Source organism: Squalius cephalus, assembly GCF_949319135.1.
Source record: "Squalius cephalus genome assembly, chromosome: 10".
NCBI lineage: Eukaryota > Metazoa > Chordata > Actinopteri > Cypriniformes > Leuciscidae > Squalius > Squalius cephalus.
In genome coordinates, this window is record NC_137131.1 from 13996813 (window position 1) to 14023161 (window position 26349).

The window sequence follows — 26349 nt, forward strand, 5'->3', positions numbered from 1 at the left end:
ACTGTTTTGCAAATGATGAGGATGATTCGAGAAATGTACCAAAGCGACAGAGAAAAACTGTAATAAGATGACCCCAAAAGCAAGAATAAACCTGGTGTCCTCCATGATTAGCCTACTATTCTTTCCGACAATTCACTCGACAAGCTCAGGACTTCAGAAGTGGGAAGTACGTGTCCGACAGAATGGGAAGGCAGCATGACTAAAACAAACATCTACTAAAAATGATCCTGGGGCTGGATGGGTAAAAGCCATTGCAGAAATGTCTCTGAGAAAAGGCCAAGCACGTTTGATTGCAGATGTCACATGGATTGATTTTTAATTTTATATGAATTGACATTCATGCATTAACTCTGTCCACATACTTTTTGGGATTTAGTCTGAAAGAGTGTTTTTTTCATCACAAACTGTTCTCTTTGCAAAGCAATCCTTTATTTTGCAAATCACTACTATGTATTATGTAAAAATATATTTAAATAACAGAAAGCTACTGGCTGGTTTAAATATTTTCAGTTTGGTCCATCTTGTTTGAGGAATTGTGTTTGAGAAACCATGCAGCTGAGTCATTCATTCATCCATACCCTGTCCTGTGAAGACAGAAGTAAATTCTGAAAGGGCCAGTAATGGGCTGAGGGGGACCGTAATCATGGGTGGCTGGGTCGTGTTGGGCAATGCCTGTTCTTATCCACAACAAGCTGACTATTGTGCAACAGCTGCTCAGTAACCATGTAAACAATAGCTGACTTTGTGACCCATTGTCACCCATCTATCAGCTTGTAATGTGTTGAGACTGATAAGAAATAAGGCGTGCAAAAATAGCAATGCGTACAACACCCATACCACTGAATAAAACAGCAATTTATTTCAATAGCTGGAATATCCATCGGTGAATAAACAAAAAATGAGCCTTTCCACACAGCGCAGAAAATAATCACAAAAATGCTTGCCAAAACAAAAATCCATTTATTTCCTCACAATGACCTTTAGTATAGTATAACTACTGAGCAAAAAAAGTTGTCAATAAAAAATGATCAAAAATACATATTTCATATTCAGTGTGAAATAACTATCAGATATTGTCACGCCATTGACCTTTGGTATACAAACAAGGGAGGAAGCTGTTTTGACGTGACAAATAATATATTCTGCTGCCTCTGCAGAGGTGGAAGACAGTATTCCACACACACACACACACACACACACACGTCGCACTGATAAAACAACTGGTGCAATGCATACCGAATGAAAGGAAATCAGGGAGGATTTTCCCAGTGTGAACACGTACAATGACATACAAAAAAATCTTGTGTGATCAGATGTGTTGACTGCTGCGGATTAAAGAAACAAACACAATCATGATTAATCCAGCATCAACATGGAGCCGAGTTACTTGCTGCTATAGGTTCATGGTAATGCCATTAAGCATTTCAACTTTTTATTTTACCTTTAAAAGTATCTAGGCATTAGTGGTATTTTGAGTGAGCACAAACAAACCTAAAACAAAGATAAAGATACGAGCCACTGTGGTGAAAATATAGTGTTACTGTGCTGTCCTAACAGTACGCAGCCTTATTAATCATTGATTTTGAGTACAAGGTATTCATTTCATTGGGCCTGTGGTTGTGTTTACAGCTTCACAGACATAAGATCATATCACACTGAGAGATAGTCCCTCCACCTACAGCAGAAATGAAAATAAGCAGCTTAAGTTAACATCTAACAAGTTGAAGGGATAGTTTACCCAAATAAATGAAAATTATGTCATCATTTACTCACCCTCACGTCGTTCCGAACCTGTACAGTGATATTTTAGTATCATTGATTTGATTTTTATGTTTTATGTTTTTTATTTTCATTTTAGTTGAAGTCATTTTGTTGTGTTTTGATCATTTAGTTAGTTTTTTTGTCACTCCTTTACATTGTGTTCTTAACTCAACAGTGTAATTATATGTAATTGCAGAAATTAATTACAGGTATAATTACATGCAGGTAATTATTAATATAAGTACAATGTAAAACATTTATGTACATAATAAGTGCATTGTATCAAATTATTCATTTAAATGTTTGTACATAGTGGTTAAAGACACCTACTATAAAGTGGGAGTTTTTTATTTTTTTAAAGTATGTCTATTTGGATGCTATTAAGTTTTAGTTTTTAATTTATTTAGTTTTTAGTTTATTTAGTTTTAATTATTCTGGTACTTCAACTTAAACTAAATGAAAATGAGAAATGTTTCCTTTGCAACTAGCTGAAATATAAATAAGTTTAAGTTTTTTATTTTTTTATATTTGTTTTATTTTAGTCAAGCAATGAAAATGTTTTTTATGGTTTTAATTTTAGTTAACGATAATACCCTAAACCTGTGTGATTTTTTTCAACTGCTTTTGTTTATAATGAAAGCCAATGGGGTCCAAAATATGAACAACATTGGACCCTACTGACTTTTATTATATGGACAAAAAAAAAAAATCTGTTTATTATGTTTAAATAGAAGAAATACATACATGGTTTGGAACGATATGAAAACATCTCTTTAAATACAACATATATAGGTAGATTCTAGGATGCTTCTGTAATGCGACCTCTGGATTATAATCCAAAATCAATTGTTTTTCTCAGTAACTTTGCGGTCTGACTTGTTTAATTTGTAAAACCTGATCTCGGACAAAAACGATCGGGAGGGAACCGCCGTCTGACTGTTGTGTGTAAGGCAGTAGTTGTCTCGCTGATGAAACAGGATAGATAGAACACACAACATACACAGGCACTCTCCTCTCTCAGTTGGTCCTCAGCTGATAATCTGTCAAAAAATGTTCAAGCAAAGTCAGAAAACTCATAAATTGAATATAAAAACAAGTACATGGAAGTTTATTCAAGGGCATTTGAATATGTTATTGAAATTTGGGTGTTTGGATATATCTGAAGAATTCTATTGTGGCTTGATGTCTGCTCTGCATTTCTTATGAATAAGTGAAGAGGGCTGAAGGATTAGAGTGACTCTCTCTCCTCTGGTGTCGCTGATGCAAATGGAAAACTGATAGTCTACACTATTTCAAACTGTGTGTGTGTGTGTGTGTGTGTGTGTGTGTGTGTGTGTGACAGAAGACAGAGTAAGGCTCATGTTCACTGAACTCTTAATGCAGGGTGAAGGTAAACTTTATATCAGAATGATATTTGAGAAAGCGAATGACGGTGTGTGTGTGTGTGAGAGGGAATTTCTGAATGTGTCTTACCTCCACTCTGAGTAATATAACGCACCCACGGTAATGCCTGGTATCCGCTCTTCTCGATAATCTTTAAGTATCGCACCTGTGTTGGTAAATAAAATTAAGTCTACCGCATAGTGACTATTATCAAAGAATATTTTGTGAGGTGAATGTGTGTTGCACCTGAATGCCCGACACGGTGAAATATGGAATCTCAAACTTCACTGTGATTGGTCGCTTGCCCTCGAGTTCATTGCTTTCCACACTTGGCAGTCCAAAATGAGCTCGCATCATGAACTCTTTCCCGCCCTTCAACGAGTAAAGACACATCATTAGTTTTTGACACATCTAACTGACTAATTAACATTGGAAAAATCATCACTTCGGTAATAAGTCCTAATTAACAGTTCGGTTCTAAATGAGTCTTCTGAGCCATGGTTGACACCATTTTTTTTTCTCTCTCTCTTTTCAACGTTCCCACAGCACAAAACTCCAGGACTGACTTATAGCCTTGAAAGCCTCAAACACCAAAGACACGATCAGGATTTGAAAAACATTCTTGACTAAATGTCCCACATGTCTGTCTTCTTAGAGAAAAAGCTGGTTTTGCAACTATCTAATGGTAATGATAAGGCACGAAATTATTAATTTAGTATGTTTTTGCTTGTACTATGTTTGATGTCTTTGGCAAGCATTTAATTTTTTATATTTTGTATACATGCTCATTTGGCAAACACTTTATTTTTGTTTATTTTGCATACATTCTCACTATGGGCTTTTGCCTTCGATTATAGAGGATTTACATTACATTTACATTTAATCATTTAGTACACAGACTCTCTGTGAAATCAGCAAACATGTGAGGTGATGGATTATTTGTTTGTTTGTTTTTTATCTAAAAAATAGATCAAATGACTTGCAGTGATTTGCAGCAACACCAACATCCTGCAAAACATATGTATGGTACTTACAGGGAAGGACTTAATGTTCCATTCTACCGCACTCTTCTCAGGAACCCATTTAGCCTGGCCTGTGGTGGTCTTAAATTTGGGGGAGTCAGCGTCACTTGGAACAGGAACTAAGATGGAGACATTGTTGGCAGTGGAGCGGCTCTTGAACTGACTGCGGGCCTGGAGAACAGATGGAGGAGCTATAGCACAACTTCACATTCCAAGTAAAACTTCCAAAGTACACTTTCAGAAAGTTAAGTTTCAGTATGGCAAAGGCAATAGGACAAAGCATGTTTATGTCAGAATCTGACAAGTCTTTGGACACAGCTCAGGTAAACTCAGCCATTCCTCAGGACAGAAGCCTGAAAGCTAATTACTGAAACCAGGGAGTGTGCTAGAGGAGGCAAAGCAAGAATCAGTGGAGTGTGTAGATTGTGTATATGCGTGCAGCTCTACCTTAACCTTGATCTCTACTCGACTGTGAGAGAACTTCTCTATTACGCTCTCAATCCATATCAGAGGCTTCACCTGTCAGGAAAGAGGAGTGACAGGAGAGCAGTGAGTCCGCTGACACTTATTGAGCCACTGACTTGCCTTTTTGACATGTAATCTTCTTAAATAAATTAAATACAGTAATATTTTCCAACAGCATAACATCAACTTTGAAAACAATAAGAAATGTTTCTTGAGCACCAAATTAGCATATTAGGATGATTTCTAAATGACACTGGCGCAATGGCTGATAAAAATTCAGCTTTGCCATCACACTTATTTCACAATATCACAGTTTCACTGTATTTTCGATCAAATAAATGCAGCCCTGGTGAGCAAGAGACTTCTTTCAAAACCATAAAAAAATCTTTGATATTTCATCTTTGAAATAAAAAAACATTTACATTTGAAAGCAATTTTGCATAAAAATGTCTTTAAACAATGAGCAAATTATGAGTCAGAAAAAGTAGTGTAACTACTTGCAGTTTATTGCTCACACTGGAAGTAGAAGATAAATTTGAATGCTTTACACAGCATATACTGCAGAAATAATAAGAGTAGTGTGCTAGTACATGTATGCTATTCCAAACATAAGCTTTGTTTCATGTTTTTGTTTTGGTCTTTCAAGTTCAAATTCTTTTAATTTCAAATTCTTTGTATGGGTTTTGCTTTGAAGTTCCTTTCTTGTTTCCTAATCATATTCGCGTTCTTTGATTCTTGTATGTTTTTATTTAAATAAAGCTCTCTGAGACCTCATCATTACAACGGCACAAAAAAACTATAATGCATTCACACATGCATTAATCACATGATAAACTTTGACATTCTAAATTATTAAACATTATTATGACAATATCTATCTTTGACAAAATAAATCTAAACTCATTGATCAGAGACTAGTGTAGATGCAGCACTGACCGTGGTGTTGAGTCTGTAAGACATGAGTTCGGATTCTCCATCCGGTGGGATGAAAGAGATAGTCCGGTCGTTCTCGAAGCGAGAGAGACGCACACACTGATGAAATTTCACATCTTCCATCTCCACAGACTTGCTCTTCTCTCCTGAGAAAAAGAGAAACAGAGGTCAGAGAAAGAGAATTCTAATATAAGAAAAGTGGTTGCTGATGATTATAATTTGTGCAAAGCTAGTTAATCAAAAAATAGCTGCACACGCACGCACCATATTCACACACAGAGCGTTCTAATGTGTTTCCTGGATATTGCAAACAATAGCACATTTGTGCACCCAGGTAAGTGTGAAGGTAGTTTATTTGTTTGACCTCAGCAAAGAGAAAGCCAGTGACTACAGAAGAGCTTCTTAATGAGTCAGGGCCTCTGAGCCCCAAAACTCACTAATACCACAGAGCTGTGGGATTTCACCAGCACTCTCACAGCAGGAATGTGTGTGCGCGTGAGCCTCTCTTTATATTTATGAATGTATTCCGCTCTATCCAGGAGTGACATTTACAGTGGAACATGAAAGAGCTCTCAGAGGTTTGAGCTGGAACTCAGAGGTCAGATCAGAAGCTTTGGGCGTCTGTGTCCTCTGCCGCAGATGAGACGTGCTGGGAGCCGCTGAAGCACCTAATGATGACATCAACCGCAGGGACTAAAGGTCGGGAAGGGGTTAGGATGCTCTCTTTTAGCTCTCTGATTGGCTCCCCAGGGTCCACAGGCAGAAGCTTCAGAGAAAGTGATTGGTGTTCACAACCAGAGGTACACTTTTAGTAACACATCTTTTGACGTGACAGTAAAACTGCTCTGAAGATAATGTTCTATATAATATTAGTGTAATTAGAACATAAAATATAACTTTTATAAAATATATATAGGCTCCAGCATGTCTGTGACCCTACAGAGAACAAGCTGTTTGGATGATGAATGGATTGAATTATGTACAAAATGTCACATTTTTCTTGCTTCCATCGAAGCACAAGACATGCTGGATAACATGATATTTATTTATATACTTATTTAGGTTTTACACAAACTTGTCACGTTCAAATTAGGTAGAGAGCTGCTGTCATTAAAGCAAAAGAAAGTCAAACCACTTTTTTTTTTACAAATTAAATCAAAATGTTACTCAAAATATAATCCTAAATATAATTTGTAATGGTTTTCCTTTAAATTAGATAAAAGCAATAAATAAATAAATACTATTGGTAAATAAATAAATAAATTATAATGTGAACAGAATGATTACAGAATCATTTCATATCAACATTATTACAAAGAAGACAATGTCCTATATTTTAACCTTCACAATTAAAAAAATTGAATTTTCAAGGTTGAGCCTCTAGAGAGCAGTGTTTCACTTGTCTAATTTTCATTCTACTGCTAAGCTGAGGAGAGATATTTCTGAGCTCATATTAGTATGGCAAGCCGTTTTTACTTTTATTTATTCGCAGGATATGAATATCAACAATAACATTTTCACTAGTTAAAATGCTAATTCTTGATATCAACAATGACGTCATCACTCTCAGAAATATGGATTCTTGATATCAATAATTACAATTAGAAAAAACTATGATTATTGATATCTGTAATTATATTTTCACTAGTAATGTCACCACAGGCTGCCATTTAAATTAATTTGTTGATATCAAGAATTGATTTCTTACTAGTTGGAATTCCAATTTCACATATAAGAAATACATTTCTTACTAATAAAAATCAAAAAATGTATATCAATAATTATGTGGTTTTGTATGCATTCTTATCAAGTTAATTCTATTTAGTCATTTAATTTTATTTATTTTTCTCTTTCCTCACATTTATGTATTCATACGTTTACATGTCTTTAATTACGTATTACAGGTATGACTTATAACATTCAGGAATGAGGGCAATGTGAAGTCTTGTTTCAACATATCGTATTGCTGTTAATGATTCCCTGTTTATGTAAAGTTTAATAAAGAATAAGAAAAAAAATAAAAAAATAATGTGGTTACAAGTGCAAATGTCTGTTCTTGATATCAACAATTGAATTGCTACTAGTAAAAATGTAAATTTTTGATATCAATAATTCGATTGTCACTAGTAAGAAAGCCATTTTAGATATCTGAAATTACTCTCCTAATTATTGACATCAGAAATACATTTTCAGATATCAGAAATAACAAATGTAACATGTTGAAATACATTTACATATATAAAGAATTAACATTTCAACTAGTAAAAATTTAGTTCTTGATATCAGGAATTTATAGTTTTTACTAGTAACAAAAATTATTGATAAAAATTATATTTCTACTAGTAATAAATGCATAGCTGAAATGTAAAAATTTGAATTTTAACTAGTAAGAAATCAATTCTTGATATCAACAATTGAATTTAAATGGCAGCCTATGGTGATATTTAGCTAGTGAAAATATAATTACAGATATCAAGAATTATAGGGTTTTTTTACTAAGAATACGTATTTCTGCGAGTGATGACATCATTGTTGATATCAAGAATTAACATTTTTACTAGTGGAAATGTAATTCCTGATATCAAAAATTAGCATTTTAACTAGTGAAAATTTAATGGCTTGCCATATCTTAGGACTTAATCTGCAAGAACAGAATGGCACATTTACCTTGAGTGATGTTTACGGACAATGTAACGTTTCACAATACAGTTTTCAGACAATACAATGCAAATTGTACCAGTACCAGTTCAGTACTTTTGCTAAATTGTGACTTCAGAAACAATCATTTGAATAAATGAAATCTAGCCGAGTATATATCAAGACTATTTTTTGTCTAATTTGTGCTGTGGGCTGTACCATTAGCACGGGGGGATGTGGCCGCGGACTGCTATCGTTTCATTGATGTAACTTTATTTACACTGCATGCACATTGAGGAGTAGTTTAAAAGACTCAACACAGAGGACGACCTTTTTCACCTCAAGTGCCATCATTTTTATTATTAATATAATAACTGTGCTAAATATATAAGGCCAAATATATCGGGAGTAGCCGGGAAAAGTGAAATCCCGGTGGTCTGGCTACTGATTTGGTATTGCCCAGCTTGTTTGTTTTATGTATCTGTGCATCATGAGTGGAAGAGACAACTATACAAGGCTTGAAAATGATCCCCTTTCTTAGTCCTCGATGCATGTACAGTACAGTGAGATCAGCTGTTGTTGAGTTTGTGTTCGTCAGTGGAAAACTCCCCCCACACTGCCTGACGTAAACAGTAACATGAGGACAAAAACAGCACTCATTACACTCAGGGTTAAGAAAAGTATCGATTCACTTTAGGGAAAGAAGAGATTCTTTTTAAGAAAAGTAGCGATTCTTTTTAGGAAAATAATCGATTCATTTTAGGAAAAGTATTGATTCTTTTTAAGAAAAGCATCGATTTATTTTAAGAAAAGTAGCGATTCTTTTAGGAAAAGTAGTGAAAAGAAAAAGCTATTAGTGATGGATGTAGCTATTAGTTTTGAATAAACATACTGATTCACATTAAGAGAGTAGCAATTCTTTTTTAGAAAAGTATCAATTCATTTTAAGAAAAGTATTGAATCAATTTAAGGAAAGTATTGGTTCTTTTTAAGAAAAGTATCGATTCATTTAAAGAAAGTATCGATTCACTTTAAGGAAATTAGCAATTCAGTTTAAGAAAAGTAGCAATTCTTTTTAAGAAAAGTATCGATTCACTTTAAGAAAGTAGCAATTCACTTTAAGAAACTAGCGATTCTTTTTTAAAAAAAGTATTGATTCTTTTTAAGAAAAGTATCGATTAATTTTTAAGAAAAGTAGCAATTCATTTTTAGAAAGTAGCGATTCTTTTTAAGAAAAGTAGCGATTCTTTTTAAGAAAAGTAACAATTATTTTTTAGAAAAGTAGCGATTCATTTTGAAGAAAAGTAGCAATTCTTTTTTTAGAAAAGTATCGAATCAATTTAAGGAAAGTATTGATTCTTTTTAAGGAAAGTATCGATTCTTTTTAAGAAAAGTATAGATTCACTTTAAGAAAAGTAGTGATTCTTTTTAAGGAAATTAACGATTCACTTTAGGGAAATTAGCGATTCATTTTAAGAAAGTAGCGATTCTTTTTAAGAAAAGTATACATTTTTTTAAAAGAAAAGTATCGATTCACTTTAAGAAAAGTAGTGATTCTTTTTTAGGAAAAGAATCGATTCACTTTAAGAAAAGTAGCGATTCACTTTTTAGAAATGTATCGAATCACTTTAAGGAAAGTAGCAATTCTTTTTTTAAGAAAAGTATTGATTCACTTTAGGAAAAGTATCGATTCTTTTTAGGAAAAGTAGTGATTCACTTTGATTAAGTAGTGATTCTTTTTAAGAAAAGTGTCGATTCACTTTAAGAAAGTAGCAATTCTTTTATAAGAAAAACATTGATTCACTTTGGGAAAAGGATCTATTCTTTTTAGGAAAAGTAGCGATTCACTTTGATAAAATAGCGTTTTTTTTAAGAAAAGTATCGATTCATTTTAAGAAAAGTATCGATTCACTTTAGGGATAGTAGCGATTCATTTTAAGAAAAGTAGCAACTATTTTTTAGAAAAGTATCAATTCATTTTTAGAAAGTAGCGATTATTTTTTAGAAAAGTAGCGATTCTTTTTTAGAAAAGATTTGATTCTTTTTGGGGATAGTAGCAATTCACTTTAAGAAAGAAGCAATTCTTTTTAAGAAAAGTATCGATTCATTTTTAGAAAGTAGCGATTCTTTTTTCTTTTCTTTTTTTAAGTAGTAATTCATTTTAAGAAAGTAGCGATTCTTTTTAAGAAAAGTAGAGATTCTTTTTAAGAAAATTTAATTGTTGATATCAAGAGTTCATATTGTGGGAATAAATAAAAGTCAAAACGGCTTGCCATATATTAGGACTTAAACTGCAAGAACAGAATGGCGCCTTTACCTTCAGCTATGTTTACAATAGTTTGTGCCACAGTGCAATTTTATAGTGGGAAGTGTACAGGAAACAAGTAGGTTGATTTCACTTCCCTGAAACCATATCTGAAAAAACTGTTTCCTGTAGAAGTAAAATTAATATGTGACTTGAAATGTCTATGAAATGTTGGCAAGCTGCAGCACAGCTTGGTTGATAAATGCATCTAAAATGCATCAGATATTAAAGGGGCACTATGTAACATTTTTGTTTTGTTTTGTTAAAACTTAAAAATTTAAATCACAAGTCAATACACCACCAATCCTTCTTCTAGAATGTGTTTTTGTTGTACCCTGATTCACGGTGAGTCCGTTATAAGTGTTTATATTTTAGACTGAGCAGGATGCTTTTCACACGAAATTGCGAACTTGTGTCACTCGTCCGTGCGTGTCTCGTCATATCCGTAAATAGAGAAAAGCTGCTCTGGCTACTTTGACGCATATTGGAGTGGCATATGTTAGTTGTCACAATGAGTGAGAAAGGCTGACAAGAAGCACACTAAATCTTGAACCTCCATGGAATCACCTGTTTTAAAAAATAAACAAAATAAAAGTCGACAAGAGGAGAGTCTGCTGGCAAAAAAAAAAACGTGACAGCTCGTAATAAAATGAGAAAATGAGAACAACATTGGCTTGGCTTTTCGAAGATGGCAAGACCTGAGTGATTTGAAATGCTGTAAAAGTGACGCGGAGATGACGTTTTTGTTGCTCAACAGACGAGTAAGACATTGAACAGTCTTTTAATGGATATAGCTACAGTAACATCTTCATCTAGTCAGCTTCAGATCCTTCAGATTCCATCTAAACTAATTAAATCTAGAAGTGAATGTTTTATAAGTAGTATGATAACCATATTCATCTGCACAGTCATGCAGAGCCGATTCACAACAAAAACAATGTTCTTCCACAAAATGCATGCAGTTTTGATTTTTAATCGCTAGAGGGCAAAAAGTTACATTGTGTACCTTTAATTGAACAGAATATCATTGCTCAATTTGATAGAGATTTCCTTTCTGTTGGATTGTAAATCTGGAGTGCTCATGTTCTAGAATGCATAGCTGCATTTATAGAGCACATGCAGAATGCAGAATTGAATCCTGGTCTACTGAAACTAACACCCGCTGGGTTAGGCCTGGGGTGGAGATTAACCAAGAGAATCAGATGAATGGAATTCACCTAACAAGTGCAAATGAGAGAGACGCTTACTATAAAATAGGTTAAGACAATCAAATGACTGCTTGACTATCAGCCCTGGGAATTAGGTCACTTTCTGCATTACTAAAAAAGGCTGAAATGTGTTACTTTGGTCGCCATTTGTGTCTCCAAAAGGAACTGCAAAAATAATGATTGATCATTTTTTTGTTTCACGCCCCACACTTATGCCATTGGTTGAGCTAATGTTGCTACTGCCACAGAGCGGGAATCAGCCTACAAATAGCTTATTTATCATTGCATTTTTACATCGAAAAAATATGCATTTCAGTTTACTGATAGTTGTGTGTACTCACGGCCGGTGGTCTCGAACAGAACTTTGTCATTGAGTCCAAGTCTTAACTCAGGCATGCCTGTCAGAACGACTTTGAGTTTGATGCAGCCCAAAATCTCGCTTCGTAGAACACTGCCTGTAGCACTGACCTATAACGAATAAAACAGAGAAGACAAATGCAAAGCACAATCAAGAGTGGCAAGGTGTGATATTGCATCATCACCATTACTGCCATCTACAATTTATTACGCTCTGTCGGGCAAGGCAGTAACCGTGTGATTTGTGCTATAATGCGTTTGCAAAGAGAGGGTTGATGTATGCTGTGATAACTACGAATATGAGAATGTAATATATTATATTATGCTAAAATGTTAAAAGCATACAAGCTGGACTATGAAGATAGATCTAAACCTAAAAAAGTCAACATCGAGTCAATACCTCTGAGGGCTCTCAGATACAAGAGCCAGAAAAAGCCAGAGCGAGAAAGCTGCACGGATGAATAGCAATGCAGAATTAGAAAGCAATGAGACGTGATTTAGCTCTTAATCAGAAGAGAGGTGCTGCTCAGAGCTACTGTCTGCCAGAGTTAGACCCTGACTCTGAAAAGCGCTAATGAATCCATCAAAAGCCAGTCCAGTTAAGGAGCAGAAAAGAAAGGCAACAAGAACTTTAAGACGGCAGCTGTTTCCTCCCTCTCTCAATCTAAGGAAGTCTGGAGACTTGACCCTTGACCCTGAAAACATGAAGGAGGTTGGCTGAGGTACAGTAGGAAGATGGAGCGATAGCGTGGGCTGTTTGATGTCTGTACTGAATAAGCAAAACTGATCCAGTATGTGGAAAGCTGTGCTTTTTTTGTGCTCATTTTTATATTTTCACTATAAAACAAGTTCCTTTTTCAAATAAATAATGCATGTTATGCTATAGTATTTATTGCAATTTATTTACTTAAAACTGCTCTTTTTTCATTGCATTTATTTGATAAAAAAAAACAGTAAAAGTAATTTTGTGAAATACTATTACAATTAAAAATTTACCTGTTTTCTATTTTAATATTTTTTCTATTTTAATTTATTAAATATCTTTAATGTCACATGATTTGGTGCTCAAAAACATTATTATTATTATCAGTGTTGAAATTAATTATTATCAATGTTGAAAACAGATAGGCTGTTTAATATTTTTGGATATTATTATTTTTGGATGTGGAAACTGTGATACATCTTCTCAGGATTCTTTGATGAATAGAAAGTTCAAAAGAACACCTTTTATTTGAAATTGAAATATATATATATATTGACCCCAAACTTTTGAACGGTAGTGTACGAACAAATTTCACACGTTGAAATTTTATAAAGGACTAATGGGACAAAAGTAATTACTTGCACCAACGCATTATCAATATAATATTTAAAATTAATATGAGCAGCATCTACGATGACTCTAATTTTATCAATTAGAATGTATTCGTGAATCTTTTGTTAGTCCTGGAACGACATAGTCTCTCTTCCCAACTCTATCCATAAAACGTCCCTAAAGTCATATGGAAATCATAGGTTAAAAAGAGTAGTGTTGAAGCCTCATCCCTAAACCACACCCTAAAGACTGATTGGTTGATTGAGGACTGTTGTCCCTACAGTAAAATTAAATCAGCTCACCAATAGGTTAACAGACTCAATGACATCCATGAAGACTTCATTTTTCCTGTATTTGATGCCCTCTGACCTCCAAGACACAGCATTTGTTACTGTAGCTGGGGGCCGTGGCGCTCCCACCTCTAGCTTATGTCCCTGTTGGGTGATGTACCTGTCGTGGAAGTGAAAAAAACGCTGTTAGTTCATGGTAACAGTCAGCATAAAATATATATATTTATATTATTATCTTATATTATGCAGATTAATAATTATATCAGCCCACCAGTGTATGCCAGCTATTATTATGTGATGAACATTATTATGTCATGATGTCAATCTGTCATGTGTCACAGACTTAACTTTACAGATCTAATTAGATTTCAATTAAAAGGAGTCAGTGAAGCAAGTAACTTCAGTAGGTATGTAAACAGACCTCTGGTGTTAGAATGCTGAGAGAACAAGGACTCATGAGAAGAACATGGCTGCCCCAAGAGACAGACAGACTGAAAAACACCTGACCTTGTTTGTCTTTTTTTTTATCACTTATATAACTGTAATGTTTTCTTTACCACACATCCATCACCTCACACATGAAAAACCCGAATGCAAAAAGAATTCAGTGTGAACTCTAACATTAGAGTGTTCAATCACCCCTGATGAACATTAGCATCCTATTTAAAACACCAAAACAAACCACTAAATATTCAATACATAGGTTTCCTCATTCATTCCAAATCGATTCTACATCAATGTTGTTTTTAGAACAAGGTCTAAGAACTGTAGATGTGTATGTGTGTGTGCTCAAACCTCAAGTGTCTCCAGCTGACAGGGTATTGTGTTGCTGTCAGTGAGACCTAGCAATACTTAGCTATCCGCTAAGTGGTTGCTTGCAAAGGCAAAAAACTGATAAGCACTTATAAACCTGAAAGATGTTTACAAAGATATGACAAACAAATTATATGTACTATGTTTTATGGTTTGTTCTTCAGTCTTTTTATCATTTGCTGGACAAGAAAATGTATATTGTGTTTTCTTGTTATATTGTTTATTTAGCATGTTCTACTTTTATGTTTATTATTTTTAAAATGCCCGAATGTCAGCTAAAAATGCTATAAAAGTAAATATACTATTATTGTTAGAATTAGTAACATGGTCACTTCTATAACACGGCTAGTCATGTGATATTAACATGTCAGCAGGACCCATGACGGGGGCGACCTTCTCGATGTAAAATAAAGGAGCTTGTTTTAATAAAATTTTTAATAAGCTAAACAAGCTCACATTTTGCATTTTGAATATTCTTTAAAGCGGCGCTATGCAGTTTTGGCAATTTCTTCTCTGTTTTCTCGCTTTTTGCTCGCGGGTTTCTCTATAGAGCTCCCCCTACAGCTTCGGAATAAATATTTGACAACACTGTCATCAAAACTCATTGGCGACTCTCCCCCGTCCCATCTTCTCCCTCTGGTCATGTGCATTTGTTTTCAAAGAAGCCGGCGAACGCACGGAAAGTTGCAAGGGTGGTTTTTCCGCTCAACGGCGCTAGGGGGTTGCGAGCACCATTCAACCTGAAAAAAGTCATTCCAATGACTCCGAAGCTGTTCAGTTAAGGTAAATTAAGCTAAAAAAAACCCTGCATAGTTCACCTTTGATCTTCTAAATAGATAAACCACCGGGAAGAAGTCATGATTAAATAGGAAGTCGCGATAGATCTTTTCTTCCTTTTTGAAACAGAGAGAAGTCTGTCGTTCCACTGGGAGCTCAAATTATGATATTTCAAAATGTAACATATGCATGTATGAATTGTTCACAATAAGACCAATAACATTGGTTTAGAAAATAGATAGGATGAATTTTAACTTCATGGCAACTTTTAAAATGTCTCTTTATGCTTACATACTACATTACATTTCTCTGGTCCAATCATCTCTCTGTGTTATATAAAACAACTATTTACTGCATTTTGTCAAACTGTGCTCTCTGCACAAAGCATACAGTGACTTATGAATAGCACTGAGCTTGAATAATGAATGGCGATCCCTCATAGCGCTGTTTAGTGAAGGATGAATAGTGTTCTCTGAGGAGTGATGGTTGAATGGTGAGTCTGTCAAAACTTACTCTAGTAAAATCTTGCTGTCAGTGGTCTGAGGGAATCCAAAGTCCATGACTTCATCCATTAGCTCATATACTGTCACAAAATTGTCTCGAATGCTCTCTTCTTCCAGTGACTTGAAATATTCAATGAACACCTGCAAACAAATGGTCAAAACAAGATTACTATAAGTGCACATACATTTGGTAAGGATATAATAGTGAGGAATTGTGCTACGGCAGTTTTTTTAGGGTATTGATGTTTACACAGTCAACAAGATTGTGCTGTGCAAGGTTTTATTGAAGGCGTTGTCATGTTGATAGATATAAAACTCACTTACCTCAACTAATTTGTACAGGAAAGAGTATACAAGAGCAGCATTGGTATTTTTCTTTGTTACTGCAACCACTGAGTAAAATCTGTTAAGTGGTTAATATGCTAAAAATTTGCACTGTACAACAGTAGGACAAATATTCACAAAAGAAGTGGAAGATTATATTTTTACATTTACAAGCATATGGAGGATACAGTACAGGTTGCTGTGCTTGATCCAGAGGAAGTGGGTGGAGCCATGAATAACCACTGGTGACAAATCTGCATCATCCTCTCTCTTCATCATTATGGGCATGAAGTGGTCAATCTCATTGGCATCTATGTTGCCCATGTAGTTCCGGCATATGAGCACCTTAGAGATGGAAACAAAGTTGAAAGCATAAGAATGTCATAAAACAGAGTATCCCAATTCTGCTCCTTGAAGACCCCCATCAATCCATGTTTAGGGGGAAACTAGACATGGATTTTGTGTTTGGTTTTGTTCTGATTTATTTATTTATTTTAAGATATTTCGGCACCAGTCATCACACAAAATGGATTCCTTATGTCCTTAAAAGTAGACACTTGTAACAAAGGCCAAAAGGACACTTACAGCACAAGGTTTATTTGCATAGACTCAAACCAGCCTGAGAAAATGTTAAAGTCCGCGTGAACCGGAAGTTGCAAACGACTTTTCTCCAGTGTTGTGACGTATTTCCCAGTGAAAAGGAATATTGAACAGAGGGCAGGGTTTTACTCTAGCGCTCCTCCTCTCCATCTCTCACTCATAGCAGACTAACGGTTTGAGGGGAGGTTAAGCGTTTCCCAACCCAAGCCGTCAAACCTACATCATGAGCCATTCCAGACCGGAAGTAACTTTTCAGACTTTGATTAAAGATTACGACGGCAAACAATTTTTTTCTGTGTATTAACTTGCACGGATTCATTTTTCACCACAAGACTAGTAATATGCGCTAACAAAGTAAATAGGGTCAATTTTGTTTTCAGTTGGACTTTAACAGCTCAATCAATAAGAGTTATCAACCAATATCCAAGATGCAATCAAATGCTTAAACTTTGCACTTTACTGGTGCATTGAAAGTATAGTAGGGTGAAACATAAAGGATCAAAGAAATCTGACTTTAACGTGGCTGGTGTAAAGGTATTCCTTCAGATGAAGATATTGGATTGCTCTAGGGCACAGACAAGAGTGCTTTCATCAGCACTGCCAAAATCCAGGGGTATATTGGAAGGTAATCCATTCCACTGAGACCCTGAGGATCCGTTTTCATGGAAACACTCCCATCCACCCATTACAAACTAATGTGTTCTGAGCTTCTCTCTCTATATAAATATCTTTATATTGTCTTTTATATAATATTAAATATTAAGATATTTTATTCATATGTTATGCTATGTCCTCTGTAGAGGACACCAGGACTAATTTTCTTTAAAAAAAAAAGACATAGGCTAAATAGGCAAAAACAATGCTATATTTTTTAAATCGGCAATCAATTGTTAGGTTTAGAGAATTTTTTTTAATATACCAAACTTTGTATAAAGATGATTCTCAACTATGTTAAGAAAGATATAACGGAGTTATATACAGATTATTTGCATATTAATGTGTTCTTGGAGCAACATGTAATGAAAAAAGAAGCATAATAATGGGAATAGTAATTGGCAAGATTTTAATAATAATATCTGAAATAGAATTTCTTTCCCTATTCACTTGTGTCTCCCAAAATACCTGATAAACATGATTTAAGTCTTGGTGTCCACTACAGTGTACATGTATGAAATCGATGTCTTGTTTATGACAGGAAGTCATATTTTGATTTGAAACCCCATAACATGTTCATAAGATGTTTATTTATGACAAATTATTAAAAAATTAGTCAGATTTAAATGATAATTACAAAATATTATCATATTTCCATAAGAGTGTTAAATTTGGTCATTAAATTAATGTCAGTCATTTTTAAAGTCCAAGGAGAGGCAGTTGTCATTGTGAAACTTCCAACGGTTTTGTGGTGAAATGTATCAGGCATACTGTCATTTTTTTTATTAAAAAATACTATAGCACATGTACAAAATAAAAATAAAATTGTTAGCAGTCCTGAGCCTATATTTTGTTATTGCAACAGCATTTATATATAGAAACATACAATATGTAAAACATGAACAGTGCAACTTCCTTTAGTGAAAGTGCTGGTCACTTTAAAAGTGATGATGTGGAGTGTCCCGGTCTTGTGGCATTTTGACATCATTAGTTGTTATAGAAACCTTGAAGTAAGTACATAGAATTTACTTTTGCAATTGATCTTTAAACCTCGATTATCTGTAGCTTTATAGGTTTCAAATAAACTGAAACAGTCTATCCTGAGAGAGTATGAACTGTTCGACCTTCCTCCGACAGGTGCACGCGCTCTTACCTTGCCTTTCAAGTCCAGGATGAAGATCGCGGACGCTGCCATCGTTATCAAAGCTGTTTTATGACAAGAAGTAACTGACAGGTGCTTAAGTTTCGTCAATTCTGGTAAAGTTTAATCACTCGAAATGAAGCGAGATCTTCCCCATCCCTTATACACTCATCTTCCGGGTTTAGAGGCGTCTAACCGGTTGTGCAGCTTGAGCTTGTTGCTGTGCTGTGCTGTACACTGCGAGAGACGCGACGCGTCCAACCCAGAACCCTGCCATTATAGTTAACCAACGCTGTTCAAGTTTTGACGCGTCGCTCGATTGCAATGTAGATAGAAGCGGTGTGACGTAACTTCAACTACTTTCAGGTGACTAGACACACAAAAGAAGCCTATTATTAACACTAGTTTAGAATAATGTGAATGCCATTTAATGTTTAATTTGTCTTATATATAGGCCTACCACTTATAAACTGTAATAAAATTATAATAATTTATATCTAGGCAATATAGACATTGGCGGCGCCCAGTGGCCAATAAAAGAAAAACATTGGGAAATTTTTTTTTTTAATTCAGAAATAAAATGAAACATACAAGAAACAAAATGTATATTTTCCAGAACGCAGTTAATAGTAAATTCAAGAAGGACAAATCATTAAACGTTAATGATTATTAATATCATGATTTAAAATAAAGTTGTAAAGGCCTACATTCAAATGTAATTAAACTTTGATTTATACATTTTCAAATACTTTCATAAAGTGTCCCTAGAAACTATTTGCACATCTATATAAAAATGTATGACTTTCATAGCATTATAAGAAGTGGCTTTTTAATGGTTCTCAGTGTCATATGTCTATTAATGTGACCTAAGTGTTCAAATATTAATGGGGACACTGTATTAATTTTCTCAATTGATCATTCAATGAATAGTTCACGAAAATAAGATTAGACTTAATGTGGCTAACCAATACTAAATTCAATTTCCTCCTCCTCATCATCATCATCAGTCAGTGCTGCTGCTCTTTTGGCTCTCTCACTCTCACTTGCTTGAATGTAGTTATCCTCAATAAACCCATCGTCATCCTCTTCGATGTCATCAGTATGTGCAGCTGCGCGAGTCCCTGGGCCACCGTGGGTCGAGAATCCCACCTCAAAGTTGGCAGGGTCACACTGACTCGTGCCATCTACTTCGCTGAGCCTGGAGTGTCTGTAGCTTGCCAGATACTTGTGCAGGACTTTGCATTTAGCCATCACAGCGATAAGAACGGAGAGGCTGATAGCTGACACCAGAACAGCCACAAGGACCTTCCAGCTCTCTGAAGAGGTTTTGGGATCATCAGTGTCCTTTGAGCCTGAAAAAAAAAGTATTTTTAATGGTTAGCTGAGTCTCAGCTGTATGTAGGAATTAAAAAGGAAATCACAAGTAATAATATACAGTACCCGTCAAAAGTTTGGAAACATTACTATTTTTAATGTTTTTGAAAGAAGTCTCTTATGCTCATCAAGCCTGCAGTTAAAAAACAAAAAACAAAACAAAAAAAACAGTAATATTATGAAATATTATTACAATTTAAGATAATGGTTCTCTTTTTTAATATATTTTAAAATGTAATTTATTTTTGTGATGCAAAGCTGAATTTTCATCAGCAAGTACTCCAGTCTTTGGTGTCTTAGGATCCTTTAGAAATCATTCTAATATGATGATTTGATACTCAGTTATTATCAATGATGGAAACAGTTGTGCTGTTTAATATATTTTTTTGGAATACTTTTTTCAGGATTCATTGATGAGTAAAACGTTAACAGCATTTATTCATAAAAACAGCATTTATTCAAACTAAAAACATTTCTAACAATATAAATCGTTACCATCACCTTTTATCAATTTAACGCATCCTTGTTGAATTAAAGTACTAATTTCTTTAAAAAAAAATAGTTATTGTTCCCAAACTTTTGAACGGTAGTGTATATTGTTACAAAAGATTTCTATTCTAAATAAATACAGTTCTTTTTAACTTTTTATTCATCAAATAATCCTGAAAAAAGTATCTCAGGTTATAAAAAAAATATTAAGCAGCACAACTGTTTCCAACATTGATCATAAATCAGCATATTAGAATGATTTCTGAAGGATCATAAGACACCAAAGACTGGAGTACTTGCTGATGAAAATTCAGCTTTGCATCACAAAAATAAATTACATTTTAAAGTATATTAAAAAAGAGAACCATTATTTTAAATTGTAATAATATTTCATAATATTACTGTTTTTTTTTTTGTTTTTTTGTTTTTTAACTGCAGGCTTGATGAGCATAAGAGACTTCTTTCAAAAACATTACAAATTGTAATGTTTCCAAACTTTTGACTGGTACTGTACATTAATAAAGAAAAAAAGATTTTGACCATTATTTGTAGTGTTTGAGGTTCTTTCCGCGAGTAGTTTACGGAGGAAGGCTCCACGGTTGACATCCTTAGAATATCCTGCCATGAGAAAAATAAATAATATTGAAATGATAGTGAATGACCATTTCCATACCTCAATAAAGAAGAAATGTCTTGGGGCACTCAAATAGGTATTTTTTGTCCATATAATATAGTTAATGCAGAGAAAATGAATGAAATGGCTGTAGGATGTGACTGGGTTGCCTTCATTTTTTGATTGAATTTAGTCCAACATTGCAAAAATGCAATTCACTCATAATTATTGGAATACACATTGTTTATAATAAGCTGTTTTTTTTATTTATTGCTGTTTTAAAAATTAATTTAAATGGTATTATTTTGGAGGGGGCAAAAATGTCAGGGTGATATAACTGTCACCATAATGGAGAGAAAAAAGAAAACATTATTAAGTAGTTTGGCATAATCTTGCAGGCTATTATTATTTTTTAAGAAAAAAATTACTTCACTGCATATTAGTAATTGAAAAACGTTATCCACCGATGTAGACAATGTGGTGCAATGTGGTAGGGAAAATGGATAAAAACTAGGAATATGCGACTGTGTGTCAATGTCAGTAAGTTTTAAAATATCAGATCATTTTAGTTTTTTATAACAAGGCAAGATTAGCTCAGATTGTTAAATGTCATTTCGCATGACTTGCCAAAAAATGTAATCATGTTTATGAATTTAAAATTCATGATAACAACAATGTTTTATGAATTCAATAATTCAATATTTAAAAACATTTTTGAAAATAATGATTTGGATGGTTATTACATTTTACTTGGTTATTATACCACCATTTTTAAATAAACCTTTTCTTGAAAATGGCATATGTAACCAACATGAAATCGAAGAGTATATTTATAAGGAAAAGAAACTAGACGATATACGTCACTGACCCAAGTAACGAACAAAATAAATACAAGACCATAGTTTTCATACCATCATTGTGGTGATCCTGTGTCATGTGTTTTGAGTGTCTGATCATCATTACTCTGTTTCCCACTTCCTGTCTGTTATTCAGTTCTCCTCCGAGTTGAACAAACTGGTTCATTCTCAGTTCTTGAACTGCAGCAGATGGAATGTTCCCCAGGACAAGCATCTGTATACTGGAGAGGCTGGTCAGAGCGTTTGCCTCCACTGCGGCCAGTTTGCACCTACTCAGATCTAGTACTTCAAGAGAAGAAAGGCTGTAAAGATGTTCTTTTAACAGTAGGGGGAGGTAGTTGCCTGATAGGTTCAGTTTGAGCAAGTGGCTGAAGAGGTTCAAGCGCTTGAAACTGTCACTGTGGGTTAAGTCTAACAGATTGTCAGACAGATCCAACTCGGTCACATTCATCCAGATGAGCTGTGGTACCGACGTAAGTGTTTTCCCACTGCAGTCAAATGCAGCCTGGAGAAAGAATTAAGAGTTATATGGTTGTGAAACTTACTTCTGGAGTCAGCACCAAACAGTCTTGTGCAATGAAGTAGTAGGCCTATTAGACATATGAGGATAAAAACTGCATTTACATAAAATATCATTTTGCCCTGTTTTATGAAGGTTTAAAAGAAAAAAGAGAAGATTACCCACGTGTCATTTCAAATAAGAAACAAGGCTTTTATTTTCTCACGAGATAAACTACTTACAGACTGGGTAAACCTCTGTCACCAAAAACAGGAAACAAGTGCCTACAAACAGGATACTCCTGATGTAGCAGCACTTGCTCTGGCTCGGGGAACAAAAGAGGCCTGAGTGTGTGTTGTTTTTCCTCACCGTCTCTCGGTTGACCGTACATGGGCCCACGGTCTGGAGTGTGTAGCATGATCCTGAGACCCAAAAACACAGGAGCACACACACTGTGTGTGCAGCAGACCCCATGTTTTCCTGCTTCCTGTAGAAATCACAATTTAATAGCAACCACAGAAGTGGCGTTAAGTACAGTTAGAGTGTGAGTTCTGCTGCAACTTTATAAATATACAACATTATATCATTTTTAGTGCTGTCAAATTGATTAATCGCATCTAACATAAAAGTTTTGTGTTTATGTAATATATGCGTGTGTATATATTATTATACTACACACACACACACACATATATGTATTAGTGCTGTCAAATCGATTAACAGCAAAAAAGTTTATTTAATATGTTTTGTTTATATAATATATGTGTGTGTATATATGTTATATATATATATATATATATATATATATATATATATATATATATATATATATATATATATAATTTAATTTTTAAGAGTGATACCAGAGACATGAAACTAACACCAGCTATTTAGGAAACTGACTGCATAGGACATTGGTCAATTGTAAAGTTTAATCATCATTATGCAAACATGTTTAACCACAGAATGGTGCAACTTTCACATAATAATGTGTAATAAGGGCAATAAAGTACAAAAAGGGCTGTACAAAACAATAAAGTCAATATGTTCTGCTACAATGCATTTCAAGGAACTTGTTCAAATGACCAGTTAAATAACACACACAAAAACATCTGGGTAGTTAATGATTGCAAATGTGTAAGATCAAAAATCAATCTTAAATCCAATAATAATTTTCACTACTGTCTCTTAAATCAGTTTTCCTGGAAATGAAAGATTATCTGCCATTTTAAGTTTGTCATACAGTAGAATAAAAAAAATGTTTTACTAAAGAAGAATAAACAACCCGATTATCACAGGTTGACTGTATATAATCCAAAGAATGATGCGTGACGCAAAATGAACAATGAATACATTTTTAGTAAACATGAAGAGCAATAACACCATAAGAACCACAAACGTAATGTTTAACGAGAGACCATGAACTGAGGAATACAGAATATTTAAATACATGAGGAAGGTAATCAACAGAACAGGGAACCGGTGAGGACTAATTAGTAACTATGACAACAAATTAATGACTAGAACTCAGGCAATGATGCAGACAATGAAAACTAAGGGTGCGTTTACACAACGATGTACTAAAAATCGACGAAAACTAAAAACTGGAAAAGTTTTTCCTTTGCATTTCTCACATACAGACAACACCAATGTCAAAACGATCCCCCTTCACATGGATCTGTGAAAACAACTAAAACGCTGTATTATGTACTATGTATTAATATTATGTATAATGCCAGACTACGCGCCTATAGACTAAACACGTAATACGCATGTGTATAACGTCACCGTTTTCACAAATTCGCGTTTTTGTAGTTTACATGGAAACGATAATGGTACCGTTTTTAAAAACATGCATTTTTAAACCCATTTTCAAAAGTTTGTGTTTTCAGGCCCCCAATACGAATACGTAAATGAACAGCCAAAATGCATTAAAAAGAGCTGTTTTTAGTTGAAAACGATGTCATGTAAACACCCTCCTAAGACTAAAACTAAACAAGGCAGTGAAAACTAAACATGACTGCACACCGATCGCATTAGAAAGCATGACTATTTTACGAGATGCTGATTTTGTGTGAATTCGTACAGTGTGATTCATTTTTAGAAAAAAAAAAGTAAGCATGCATGAATGGCCCCCCTTAAACCCTTAGCAGATTGTACGAAAACATACAAATGCAACGCTATCTCACGACCAATTCGTACGAATTCGTACGAGTGATAAAAATGTGGCTAATTCGTATGACCTCACTCGTACGAATTTGTACGATTTGTCTAAACCCACGTGATGGGTAGGTTTAGGGGCGGGGTCAGGGGTAGGTCATTCATTTGAATTCATACAAATTGGGCAATTCGTAAAATATGTACGATTTAGCAAAAATCATACGAGTGAGGTCGTATGAATTTGTACGAATTAGCCACCTCATAGAATTCGTACGAATTGCCGTGAGATCAGGCTGACAAATGAGAACATACGAATTAGCCACCAATTTACCAAAACGTTAAACTTGTGTTATGTACTGCATGTATGAAATAAAGAGTGCTTTATAGGTTCCACCTCTCAGGCTCTCAGCATTTCCTGCTTATCTCCTTGTGACTTCCACAGCGGCTGCTTTTCATAGAGGGTTCAATCATTTTTTATAGGGGCCCTTCCTCTCACTCCCTTACTCTCCCACTATTCATTCAGCCCTGCTGGTAGTAAACACTCCACAGGAGCTGCTTTTATCTCTTCCTTTCTCAGGACGCCCCCGTAACAGCATACCTGCAGGATCTAAAAGCCAGCCAAAAGGAAGTGTCCGTATGTGTGTATCATTATAAAAGCGAGTAAGATAGGTTCAGGAAAGGTGAAGTAGGAACTGCTTGGATCTTGAGTTGTCCTTTATCTTCTTACGCTACTTGTAAATTAACAGCTCCCAAATGCTTCCTCAGACCTCACTGTGGGTCCAAACAAACACGCCACAAAAATGAGTCTTTCACTTGACCTCCCCAAGATCATGTATACACTACATACACACCCTCCCCATAGTCCTGCGTTGTTTGTTACTGATTACATTGGCACTAACAACTTTGTATTGTTGTTGTCGCATATAAAAGTGACTGAAAGCTAAGCTGTTCAACACAGCTTTTGACCGATTAGTTAAACTGCAACCTGCATGAAGTTCCTGAAATTTTAGAAGCATTTTTTACATCTTCTGTGTTTACGTTTATCCTTAATATTATGTCTTTTTTAATTAGCATTATTGCAATACACAATATAACAATAGGAGTTGGATGAAGCCTACCTTTTCAAATTTTCCTGTCATACATTAGACGATATAGTTAAGTCTTATCCGTCAGTTTAGCAAGTAGGTGTGGTTAACTATATTGATTCCCATAATAGTCCACCTTACCTTCCCTAGCAGTTGGCATGTTGCGGTTGACAACAGAATGTAAAATAACATGCGGGTTGATAGGAATGTTAGAACATTTAACATTAAACTAGCAACCTAGAATTATGCATTAAGATATTATCCTCCTGCTCATTTGTGCCAAAGAGATTTGGCACACATGGTGACTTTGCAATGCTATTGTCACGTTACAAGCTATAACAAACATATACATACATAATGATGAATGTAAGCATCAGAATTCAGTGAAAAAGTACTAAGTGAGGCAACTTACCTGAGATTTGGCTGTTCCGGTTATTAAGAATATGTTGAAACTGATGTTTTTTTTTTCTTTTCAGAAGTCACATTTTATCATGGACAGGTTCATTTTTGTTTGCCATTTCCAAGATTAAGGAAATGGCAGGTAGGTTGTGCAAAGGTTGCGGGAGGTGTGTCTTTAGCATGCCATTCTCAGATAAAGTTAATTTGTAACTGAATGTCGAATGGATCACTGCTTCTTCTTTATCACCTTGCATGTGACATTTGAACTGATGTTACAAATAAATGATCTTAACCTGAAGTGTTCGGTGCAGTTGGTGGTCAATTTAGTTCTCAGACACTGTCGTACTTCATGTCAAATTTATATTGAAAGAATGTTTTTATATGA

At 34.7% G+C, this 26349-nt stretch overlaps 2 protein-coding genes across 3 annotated transcripts; both read right to left on the reverse strand.

Moving 5' to 3' along the window:
* Window positions 1-1112: 1112 nt before the first annotated feature.
* Window positions 1113-18727, reverse strand: ap1m3 (adaptor related protein complex 1 subunit mu 3). Its single transcript, XM_079883605.1, has 12 exons — window positions 18501-18727; window positions 16282-16438; window positions 16094-16161; window positions 15780-15910; window positions 13689-13836; window positions 12056-12182; window positions 5568-5710; window positions 4614-4685; window positions 4179-4337; window positions 3391-3516; window positions 3235-3310; window positions 1113-2801 (listed from the first exon to the last, which is right to left on the reverse strand). Exons 1-12 carry the CDS (start codon window positions 18540-18542, stop codon window positions 2779-2781), a joined length of 1272 nt encoding a protein of 423 aa, XP_079739731.1. The 5' UTR covers window positions 18543-18727; the 3' UTR covers window positions 1113-2778.
* Window positions 18728-19037: 310 nt separating this feature from the next.
* On the reverse strand, window positions 19038-26104 carry cUnh1orf210 (chromosome Un C1orf210 homolog). 2 transcript variants are annotated; one of them, XM_079883607.1, is made up of 5 exons: window positions 25978-26104; window positions 22690-22807; window positions 21876-22326; window positions 20892-20969; window positions 19038-19840 (listed from the first exon to the last, which is right to left on the reverse strand). In XM_079883607.1, exons 2-5 carry the CDS (start codon window positions 22792-22794, stop codon window positions 19449-19451), a joined length of 1026 nt encoding a protein of 341 aa, XP_079739733.1. In that variant the 5' UTR covers window positions 22795-22807; window positions 25978-26104; the 3' UTR covers window positions 19038-19448. The 2 variants fall into 2 exon arrangements, with proteins under 2 accessions (XP_079739733.1, XP_079739732.1); XM_079883606.1 differs by lacking the exon at window positions 25978-26104 and adding an exon at window positions 25599-25699.
* Between the last annotated feature and the right edge of the window lie 245 nt (window positions 26105-26349).